We start from the raw sequence: 12,500 nt of genomic DNA on the forward strand, positions 1-12,500 counted from the left end.
TGCACAGAGTGTGAGAACGTCCTCACTAAACCCACCTGGCCAGGCTGAAGGAGTCATCCATCAGACCAGCACGATTCCCCACAGAGATGATCTGCAGAGAGGACACACACACACACACACACACACACACACACACACAGTTTCATCAATATGAGAGGGTCGTACAGGGCAGACAGGACAGGAGGAAGGAGTGGAAGACTGAGATGGAGAGAGAGAGAGGCAGATAAAGAGGAGAAGGAGGTTTAGGAGAAGTGAAAGTGAGCAGTGAGAGGGGGAACGAGAGCAGCAGCTGGATTTACACACACACATGAGGAAGAGGAGGAGAGGGAAATGAGGAGCTGCGTACTGTGGGGTTGATCATCAGCTGCTGGATCAGGAGTCTCCAGTTGTGGAGGTCGTAGTTCACCCTGAAGTAGCCCGTCTGATTGATGTTGCCCAGCAACCACGTCTCCTCGCCTATACGTCCCACTCGGTGCGTCTCTATAAACAAACGAGGAGAAAGAGCGAGGAGAGAATGTTTCGATTCAGTCACTCCATCATTCCATCCCTCCATCACATCACTCCATCACAATATCACTCCATCACTACATCCCTCCATCACAACATCACTCCATCACTCCATCACATCATTCCATCACAACATCACTCCATCACTACATCCCTCCATCACTCCATCACAACATCCCTCCATCACTCCATCACTCCATCCCTCCATCACTCCATCACATCACTCCATCACAACATCACTCCATCCCTCCATCACAACATCACTCCATCCCTCCATCACAACATCACTCCATCACTCCATCACTCCATCACAACATCACTCCATCACTCCATCACTACATCACTCCATCACATCCCTCCATCACAACATCACTCCATCCCTCCATCACAACATCACTCCATCACAACATCACTCCATCACTACATCCCTCCATCACTCCATCACTCCATCACTACATCCCTCCATCACTCCATCACTCCATCACAACATCACTCCATCACTCCATCACTACATCCCTCCATCACTCCATCACTACATCCCTCCATCACTCCATCACAACATCACTCCATCACTCCATCACTCCATCACTACATCACTCCATCACTACATCACTCCATCACTCCATCACTACATCACTACATCACTCCATCACATCACTCCATCACAACATCACTCCATCACTCCATCCCTCCATCACAACATCACTCCATCACTACATCCCTCCATCACAACATCAGTCCATCACTCCATCACTCCATCCCTCCATCACAACATCACTACATCACTCCATCACTACATCACTACATCACTCCATCACATCCCTCCATCACAACATCACTCCATCCCTCCATCACAACATCACTCCATCACTCCATCACTCCATCACTACATCCCTCCATCACTCCATCACTCCATCACAACATCACTACATCACTCCATCAATACATCACTCCATTAGTACATCACTCCATCACTCCATCACTACATCACTCCATCACTCGTTCCTCTACATCCCTCCATCACTTGTCCTTCTCATCACTCCACCACTCATTCATCTTCATAGTGAAGAGAGTGATGAGAACGTTTAGATTTAATCACTGCATCACTCATCACTCTCCATTAATCCATCAGTCCATCAATCAGTCATTCCATCACTCCTCCTTATTATCACGCCATCATTCCATCCCTCTATAAATAAACAGGGAGAAGGAGGAGAGAAGAGGAGAGAATGTATAGATTCAATCACTTCATCAGTCCACTTCCTCACTCGTCCTTCTGCGTCACTCCATCCATAAATAAACGAGGAGGAGGAGAAGGGAGAGACAGTGTAAATGTAATCACACCCACCCACCCATCCATTCTCACGCACACACACACACACACACACACACACACCTGAATGAGTGACAGATGAAATGATACATTTCATTTATATTCAAGCACTTTTTTCATTTGTGTCGTTCAATCGGCTCACGCTAACCTTCATCATCATCATCATCATCATCATCATCCTTCTTCTTCACTTCCTGAATAAATCAATCCTGAGAGCAGGCGTGCTGTCCTACAGGAACTGTGTGATGAGGGAAACATTTCATTCCCTTCAAGCTCAGTGTGTTTATCCCGTGTGAGTGATTACACTCGTACTCCATCATATTACATCACAGCCATGACTGCGCTTTACAACCATGACTAACTCACGTCTCGAGAGCTTCAGAACCTCACACTAAAGAATCACTCAGGCTCACCTGAGATCCACAGAGCTTCATACTAAAGAATCAATCAGGCTCACCTGAGATCCACAGAGCTTCAGAGCCTCACACTAAAGAATCACTCAGGCTCACCTGAGATCCACAGAGATTCATACTAAAGAATCAATCAGGCTCACCTGAGATCCACAGAGCTTCAGAGCTTCACACTAAAGAATCATTCAGGATCTCCAGAGATCCAAAGAACATCCGATCTTCATACTAAAGAATCACTCAGGATCTCCAGAGATCCACAGAGCTTCACACTAAAGAATCACTCAGGATCTCCAGAGATCCAAAGAGCATCCGATCTTCACACTAAAGAATCACTCAGGCTCTCCAGAGATCCACAGAGCATCAGACCTTCACACTAAAAACTCGTTAAGCATCTCCAGAGATCCACAGAGCATCAGAGCTTCACACTAAAGAATCACTCAGGATTCCCAGAGATCTAGAGAGCTTCAAAGGCGAGAAATAAAGCTCACAAATGGAGCCGTGTGTCTATCTGATCGCGTTCAGCTTTAATTGTCTCTGGTCCCAGCTCACCGTCTGCTGTCAGAGAGAAGCAACAGGATTCAGAGATGTTTGGTGGACAATCTGGGGACTCGGTTCCATGGAGACACAGGAAGGAATCTTTTCAGCAGGAACCTCAGTGAGCACGTCACTGCTTAAATCCAAGTCAGTGTTTACCAGTGGAACTGCTGCCAATGATGGCTTTAGCTGTGAATCATCGGTGAAGCAGCGTCTCCTGGAGAAACCGTAAATCACCCGTCTCTCCACTCTCAGAGGTGCCGAATGGGATTAAGGAGACAACCATGATGCATATGTGTGTGTGCTTGTGTGTGTGTGTGTGTGTGTGTGTGTACCTGTTTTATTAGAGATCCAGATGAGAGACTCAGATGATGTGTGACTGAAGTTTCCCAATGCCAGGCTCAGCGGGATCTGCCACTGCAAACTGACACACACACACACACACACACACACACACACACACACACACATACATACATACACAAAAGAAGAAGAAAGATTGGTTACAAAATGAAAATAATTTTTATAGAGAAAAAAATATTCGGGAGAAGAAATCGAGAGTGATGGAGCTCAGACACAAACTCTTTAGTCACACACACACACACACACACACACACACACACACGGCTTCAAACAGACACTATTGTTCTGCTGTCTGCCAGCACGCTTTCTCCCAGACACGAAGAACCAGCGCTGAGTCATCAATATCGTTACAGCACGATAAAAACCCTGCACTGCTTTGTCCTCTATGTTCTGGTTCCAGTGATCAGACCATCTGTGTGTATTACACCAGAGCTGGTCCACTTTTACCTCAACTTTACAGATGGATAATGTGCTGTTTTTACGGTGTGTTTAATGTTCGCGCAGAGACATCAGGAACCCAATGTCATCCTTCACACCTGATCACATTGTCCACTTCTACTCTAACAGAAGCACAGCCCTACACATTTCAGACCTTGCTCACAGCATTTTGGGGTTGGACCTGGGTTGTTTTTTTCCCCACTAACCCCCTCATTCTGATAAAAAGCTGATTCCTTCTTGTTCATAGGCTAGTGTTCCTGTCATGTCATCCTTCTACCGTATTTAATTGGTTCAACCGTGCATGGGAGAACTACAGCATATACCTTGGCGATAAGTTTGCCTTGCGTACGTTGGACTCTGGAGTGACCTTGTGGTTGAACACCAGGTTTATGTTCAAACTCATATCACCTGCAGCTCTTACTTGGGCTTCACCGTGTACCTTCTCCATGTTCGACACAGTCAACATCTCCCATTCCAACAGCGTGAGTGCACCTCATTCCAGTCGGTCCCAAGGTGGGTCGGTTACTCATGACCTTAATAATAATAATTATTAGCATCATGAAACGTCCTATAGACAGCTCAGTATAAACACAATGAGTAGTGCATGTAGCAGATACAAATTCTGACTGATAATATTGGGTGAGTTTTGAATTCTGAGGTAGAGCTAGTTGTCCGAATTGCCAGGGGGAGTGAGTTCCGTAGCTTATGTTCCACAGCGGAAAAAGACCTGCTGCCCATTGACGAAAGGTGAAATCTGGGAACAAGGAGAAGTTCGCACCCAGAAGATCGGAGTGAGCGAGTGGAAATATAGGGAGAGAGTATAACTCAGAGACGTAGGATCCATGGAGTGACTTAAATGTAAGCAAGAGAATTTTATATATAATACAGGATGTGACAGGTAGCCAGTGAAGCTTGTTTAGGATGTGAGTGATACCGTATGTGCAGATCGTTTATAGTGAGTTAGTACTCTCGCAACAGAATTTTGAATACGTTGTAAGCGGGAGACAAAGTGTGTGGGTAGTCCAGAGAAAAGAGCATTACAATAGTCAATGCAAGATGTAATAAATGCGTGGACAAATGACTCAGCATCTTTCTGGCTAACATAGGGATGGAGTTGGGTGATACTGCGAAGTTGGAATGCTGCTTTAGACAGCATTTGGGCGGCTGTGGATCAGGTGGTAGAGCGGGTTGTCCACTAATGGTAGGGTTGGTGGGTCCATTCCCGGCCCATGTGACTCCACATGCTGAAGTGTCCTTGGGCGAGACACTGAACCCCAAGTTGCTCCTGATGGCAAGCTAGCATCTTGGATGGCAGCTCTGCTTCCATTGGTGTGCGAGTGTGTGTGAGTGTGAATGGGTGAATGAGACACAGTGTAAAGTGCTTTGTAGAACTGCTAAGGTTAAAAAAAAAAGTGCTATATAAGTGCAGACCATTTACCATTACAGTTTCCTAATATATGCATATAGGGCTAACGAAGGGTCAAGAACGATACCCAAGTTTTTAACTTAACACATATACATTACAGCACAGTGAAATTCTTTTTTTCACATACCCCAGAGTCTTAGGAAGCCATGATACAACCCCTGGAGCAGAGAGGGTTAAGGGCCTTGCTCAAGGGCCCAACAGTGGCAGCTTGGCAGTGCTGGGGCTTGAACCCCTGACCTTCCGATCAGTAACCCAGAGCCTGGCAGTGCTGTGGCTTGAACCTCAGACCTTCTGATCAGTACCCCAGAGCCTTAACCATCAAGCCACCACTGCCCCCATAAGGGAGGGGTTCACCAAGGTAAAGTTAGTCAAAGGTTTGATAGACTGAACTTGCTCATAAGTAGAACTGGCCGGTTCAACACAAAGGGTCTCACATAAAGTATCCAGCTTGCCCTGAAAGTGCTCCAAAAAGGAACAGCAAATGTCATCGGATTGGCCAGTACTGTGGCTGGGTGCCTGCACTAATTTGTTAACCATGCTAAACAGACAGACTTTAAGTGAGTACTGTTAGACCAGGAAGTCAACATGGATGTTAAAGCCTCCAAGCAGAAGGACATGAGATGCCAGAGCACAGTTTAAAGTTCACTGAGTTCTGAGAAAAATTCCACTTGCTGCTTAGTTGGTTTATAAATTAAAATAATAATGAGGGGACGGTGAGAGACAAGCTTCAAAACCATGTACTCAAATGTCTTAAGTGTTGTGAAACTCCAGTCCAGTAAGTGGTATTGAGTTACGATATATAACCGCAAGACCACACTCCCTTTGCCAGATGAACGCGGTTTAGACAGGTGTTGATGTTCATTAGGTGTAAGCAGGTTAAGACGCATGTAATCATTAGGTGTCTGCCAAGTATCAGTGAGAAATAGCATGTCAATAGTTAGTTCATTAAGATAGCCCGTTATCCGTGATGGAGCGACAGTTCAAGAGAGCAAAGTGATTATGCGATAGGTTGCCTGTCGAGGTATAATTGAAGGGCCCCTTATTTATATTCACAAGTGATCGCAGTGTCCAGCAATCTCTCTGTAGGAGCGCTGTTTTACTCAACGTCCTATTATTTGACCAGATGCCCGGTATCCCATCAGGTGCTTGACGGTTGGATGTTGAAAACCCTTCAAGGTGAGCGATGTACATAACGCGGGCGTCGGATGATTCCAAGCAACCGGCAGTGCTCGTAGGTCACAGCATCGAGGCACGTATGTCCGTTTAATGCGTTTAATTCACATGGCAAATATCCAGTTGCCATGTGAGATATTAATCTGAAGATTAGGGCGACCAGAGGCAGGGTGAGTGCTAAAGCTTTTGACGCACTAGCGATAACCGTGAGAAAGCCAGCCATCAGTAAGACCACGTTAGCCAAAACCTCAATCATCACATCTATAAATAGCTTACAGAGAGGACAGCAACCCAACCTGACAGTAAGAAGATAGAGTGAATGATTAGGAGAGTGTTAACTCACCCCGCAGTCAGTCTAATAGATGGAGGATCGAGGAGGGAGAGAGCTCGCAGCAAGCCAACAACCAAGAGTTCACGACGGTGACGGAAAAACACGGCAAGCTGAAGCAGAGGAGGTAAATCCAGGATGTAGAGTTGTAAAGTGAGAAACCGTTTGAGAAACCAGAGGTGCAGCGAAACACAGAAGGCTCTTCAAGCCAGATGATAACAGAGCAAAACAAACCGGAAACAAAACAAAAACAGGTAATGCAGGCAATCACAAACAGGCATCCGTGGAGGCGTGGAGCGGCAGTCAGACGCGCACGGCGTTCCCACACCGGACGTGGACCTTGTGGAATAGGTTATCCAGGTGATTCTCACAAGCTCTGGTGGTTAGGAGGAGTGAAACAGAAGGCTAGGTATGTAACTCTGGTTCTGTGAACACTGGGTGTGCAACCAGCACAGATCCAGCAGGAACAAACCACAGTTACATATGTAACATAACTGGTTTCATCAACTGTCCAAGAACGTCACATTTGTGCACATTTTCTCTCTCTCTCTCTCTCTCTCTCTCTCTCTCTCTCTCTCTCCCACTATGAGCTCTTTTCCTTTGTCTCTCTCTCTAACAGAACAGTTTGAAGGATAATGAGGTCCACAGGGATGCTGCATGAGATCCAGCATGATCACCCAGACCACCTGAACACACTCGCTATATTTATAAAGCAGAAAAAGCAGAGAGCAGGAAAAAAACAAAACAAAACAAAAAACCCTCAGCGGGAGCCACACCTTCGGAGGTGAGAGACAGAAAAAGATCGGAAAACTTGGACTAGTCTGAAAAGAAATTGCTAATGATATAAGAAAAGACAGGAACAGTGTGTGTGTGTGTGTGTGAGTGTGAATCACTGCAGCTGAGCACAGGTTCCTCAGGACAGTTCAGCAGAGACATTGCATCAACTCATCCAAGGGTGAGGAGACAAGATTCAGCACAGTAAGAAACCAGATACGTCATAGTCAGGAGATGAGATCCAGCACAGAGGGATACAAGATCCAACACAGTGAGAGATGAGATCGAGCGTTTCCATTTCAATTATGGCATTTGGCAGACGGCCTTAACCAGACTGACTTACATGTTCTCTTTTATACAACTGAGCAGTTGAGGGTTAAGACAGTACTCGGATCTGAACTCACAAGCTTGTAATCAATAGTCCAACGTCTTAAGCACTGCGCTACCGTTGTTAAAGGGTCATGAAACCTCCCTCTTTCAGCTCAAGACTACCTCTAGATGTTTTTGCAACATAAACGCAACTTAAATGGACGTGGATGGCTGAGCGAAGAAGGGAGGGGGAGTGGGCGTGGCAGGGAAAGGCAGGGGAGGAAAAGGGGGGCAAGCCTTCACAAAGAACACTCACAATAAAGATGGATGGTGACAAAACGTTTGCAGTGGCAGCAGTACACAGGGCTCTGATGAGGCAGAGGACTTCCTTCCTCATGAATCCCCAGGACTAAATGAAGACGATGGATAGCGGTGCAGGTCCTCGGCCCTGTCTATTAGCCCCTGGCATGACTATGGAGGAAAACATCAAATAAAACTGGAGGCAGTGCGGATGGGAGGCGTGTCGGAATGGTAGTTAGCTAATAGGCTCGAGCTTTTCACGAATAAAAAGGCGAAGGCTGTTCCCTTCAACACGGACTCTCGCTGCATAGTTTTGCACGCGATGGAGCTTTAAGCGGTTTAAGTAGCTCAAAAGGCAAGTAAAACTGTCACGGTTATAAATTTCACACATTTTTAGTACCGCGTCATTGTGTAGACGCGAATTGCTCTCAAGAGCAAGTCCGAAGTCCACCTTTCTCCAATTCTCATAGCTCTCCCGAAAAAACACACTGGAACTCTTACGAGATTTTAAAGCCGGAAGACGTAAAAAGCAGACAAAAGCTCAAAATTAACCAGTTTTCTCCTACAATTAAAATGAACAGATGCTAAGATTGTCTTTTATGATGTGCGACACACACCTCTGTTAAAATCTCAGAAAATGTAGTTTAGTGTTTCATGACGCTTTAATACACACCATAACACACCCTCCATTAACACACCCTCCATTAACACACACTCCATGTGTGTAATATGTGTGTGTATAAGCACATGAGAGACAACATTTAGAACAGTCAGAAGATGAGATCTAGCACTATGAGAAACGAGATCCAGGACAAGGAGAAACGAGATCCAGGACAATGAGAGATGAGATCCAGCACAGTGAGAGACGAGATCCAGCACAGTGAGAGATGAGATCCAGGATAATGAGAGATGAGATCCAGCACAATGAGAGACGATATCTAGGACAAGGAGAGACGAGATCCAGGACAAAGAGATGAGATCCAGCACAGTGAGAGACGAGATCCAGCACAGTGAGAGATGAGATCCAGGATAATGAGAGATGAGATCCAGGACAATGAGAGATGAGATCCAGCACAATGAGAGACGAGATCTAGGACAAGGAGAGACGAGATCCAGGATAATGAGAGATGAGATCCAGCACAGTGAGAGACGAGATCCAGCACAGTGAGAGACGAGATCCAGGACAAGGAGAGACGAGATCCAGGACAATGGGAGATGAGATCCAGCACAGTGAGAGACGAGATCCAGGACAATGAGACATGTGGTCCAGGACAATGAGACATGTGATGCAGCACAGTGAGAGATGAGATCCAGGACAATGAGACATGTGGTCCAGGACAATGAGACATGTGATGCAGCACAGTGAGAGACGAGATCCAGGACAATGAGGCATGAGATCCAGGACTGTGAAAGAAGAGATCCAGTACATTGAGAGATAAGATCCATGACAAAGAGAGACAAGATCCAGGACAATGTGAGATGAGATCCGGCACAGTGAGCGACAAGATCCAGGACAAGGAGAGACGAGATCCAGGACAACGAGAGACGAAATCCAACACAATGAGAGATGAGATAAGACAGTGAAAGACAGCATAGTAAGGATCCAGCACACTGAGGAAACGAGATTCAGAACAGTGAGAGATGAGATCCAGAACAGTAACTGAAAAGCTCAGCACACTGAGAGACAAGCTCCAACACAGTGAGTGTCAAATCCAGCACAGCCAGAGCATCCGGCACAGTGAGAATAGAGCCAGCACAGTGAGAATAGATCAGGACCACCACAGGAAAGCCGTGAGAGTTTGAAACATCAAGGCCAAACTCAAAAAGAGAAATAATATAATACAGGATGCCAAAATCTGGACTGGCCAATGGCCACACTTTATCTCCATCATTAAATATCACAAAACACATTCATTTAAATATTTCAAATTCTGAACCTGAGTTAATGAGAATAGTGAAAAGTGCATCCATATTATATAGAGTTTCCCTGGTTTTTCTGAGTCCCTCTCTCTCTTCTCTCTCTCTCTCTCTCTCACGCACATACACACACACACACACACACACACTATTCAATCTTCATATCTCTAAACAATCAGCACAACACACACCACATTAACATTCAGAGTGTGTTACAGTCTGCTGCCAGCAATTGGGCTTAAATAAGACCTAAAGACTTTCTGAGGACCTGCTAAATTATTCATGAGACCATTAATGATGGCTAAAGCTAACGCTAATGTGTCTGCAGCAGGCAGGTCCATTCCTCCTTGACACACACCACAGAATTCCACATGTCATCTGGAGGGTAAGGGTCACCAGAGGTCATATTGATTAAGCATGTTCTGAGAGCTGTATCCGGACTGGACGGTACCTTTTGTTAAAAAGCTGACGGTGGTGGATCTTGGCGTCCGTGTCGTAGAGGAAGTGCTCCTGGCTGATAGTGACGGTGTTCTCCGGGCTCTCGTTCTTGCTGACGGTGACCACGGGGTAGCCCATCTGTACAGTCCAGCCGTCCATCACCTCCTTTATGTTGATGACCTTCCCTTCCCTCTGCAAGGCCTGGAACGCAGAACAGCACAGTGAGGCGCGAGGTTCTCTCAGTAACGTCACACATTAACATTAGTCTATAGACACCGGCGATTATTCCTGACATCACAGACGTGTCCTCATCAGTCTAACACTCCACCTGTCCTGAACACCTCGAACACCTAGTATCACTAATAAACCTCACATGTGAGTAATAATTCACACAATATGAGGACATCGGTCATTTAATAAAAGTGAGCATTTTCTGCTCAGTAATTATCCACACGCGACTATAAACCCGACGCTGGTGTTAATTATCGGTGTCAGGAATAATTACCAAAGATGTCACTCCTATTTCCTCCCATGTGAATCAGGCTGATGGACGATTATTCGTTTGTTCTTTTACATCCTGTTTCATTATAATGAATATAATTACATGAGCTCAGGTCGCCTGATCCCGCGTCCCTGCAGAGAACGTACACGCAGGTACTGACGATACGCTCGACTCACAACACAAACGAGAGACACGTTTGAGTAACAGGTCGTTAATTCCTCTTTCGACTTCAGAGGATCTTCTAACGTTCTTGTCACGTTGTAAAATCGCGCTACACTCCTCATAGTGTTACAGATCTGATCAAGTGGGACAGGAAGTGTGTGGAGGCTCTGCAGTAATAGCCACAATGCACACTGACGGTCACTCTCAGATGGAACACGTGGACTCGAGCGGATCAGTGAATCACGGAGACGTCCGTCGTCCACAGGACACGTAAAGGTGCGGCTCAGACGGTGAAAAAGACGAAGCCTGACTGAAGGAGTAAATAATCAGAGGAGAAGTGAGAGAGAGGTGGACTTCGAGCGGCTCGATGCCGGAGACGGACGGTGAGATTCACACGGCCGTGAACAGACTCCGACTCGGTGACTCATGTGGATCGTCTGTAATTCAGTCTCGGACACCCGGGAAAAGAACTGGAAATGCAGCTGTCTCATCCGTCCACGTGTCCCGCTTTGTTTAATGTGGCAAGAGGCAGCTGCAGATCCTCTCACGCACAGATGGCGAGGAACGCGAGTACAGAAGCTCCACCTTAACACTGATTTTCAGATTTTTCTTTTTTATCGGAGCCGCAGTGCTGCTCGGAATCGATTAAAGAACATGTAGTGGAGCTTAGAGCGGGCTTGTGGATTTGACTAAAGGCTTTGTGCAGATTATCGTTTTAAAGTGGGTTTTGTGAATAAACTATGCGGTGTGTATAAATATTCATTAGATGATGGTGTGTCATGGGCTTCATTGCTGCTAAATTCTTCATGATAGTGAACACACACAAAGCGAAGAAGACCCGAGGTCAAGGGGATCTAATTTATTTTAAATATATATATATATATATATTTAACCGTTCCAGCAATTTCATACTGCCATCTTATAAAAGATGCTAAGGGCTCTCCCGTGTCCTGCGGTTTCAGTAAATGAATCACACACTTCCCTTGTGGAAGGTAATCTCATTAAGGAGACATTTTTCACAGGATTAGAGAGGCTACTGCGGAGAGTCATTGTCTGACTTTCCGGACTGTTAAAGGCTTGACGACCTGACAAGATTTTCTCTGCTTGATGAAAAAAATATATAATTTAATTTAGATTTTCAGGGGGAAAAAAGTGGATTTGAGACTTCAGCTCCATAATTCAAAAGCTGGAGTTCCCAGAGGTCATTTTTCAGAGAGCTGCACATGGTGAGGCTGAATGTGTTAAAACTGGACGTGTTGAGCCTGGATGTGGTGAGGGTGAAGGTGTTGAGGTTAGATGTGTTAAAGCTGGATGTGTTGAAGCTAGACATGCTGAAGCTGGATGTTTTGAAGCCAGATGTTTTGCAGCTGGATATTTTGAAGTTAGATGTAATGGACATGCTGAAACTGTAGGTGTTGAAGCTGGACATGCTGAAGCTGGTTGTGTTGAGGCTGCATGTGTTAAGGCTGGATTCAATGAACCTGGACTTGCTGAAGCTGGATGTGTTGAAGCTAGATGCATTGAAGCTGGATGTGTTGAAGCTGGACGTCTTGAGCCTGGATGTGGTAAGGGTGAATGTGTTGAGG

At 45.7% G+C, this 12,500-nt stretch overlaps 1 protein-coding gene across 1 annotated transcript in view; it reads right to left on the bottom strand.

The window, feature by feature from the left end:
* The window catches only part of LOC128622956 (thyrotropin-releasing hormone-degrading ectoenzyme-like), a 63,872-nt gene that overhangs the window by 11,857 nt on the left and 39,515 nt on the right, over nucleotides 1–12,500 (bottom strand). Inside the window, 4 exon segments of the mRNA XM_053649729.1 lie at nucleotides 36–91; nucleotides 347–480; nucleotides 3,120–3,208; nucleotides 10,264–10,451. Of these exon segments, the coding sequence (XP_053505704.1) occupies nucleotides 36–91; nucleotides 347–480; nucleotides 3,120–3,208; nucleotides 10,264–10,451 (467 nt within the window).

This window comes from Ictalurus furcatus, chromosome 19, assembly GCF_023375685.1.
Source record: "Ictalurus furcatus strain D&B chromosome 19, Billie_1.0, whole genome shotgun sequence".
In the NCBI taxonomy this organism is placed as follows: Eukaryota; Metazoa; Chordata; class Actinopteri; order Siluriformes; family Ictaluridae; genus Ictalurus; species Ictalurus furcatus.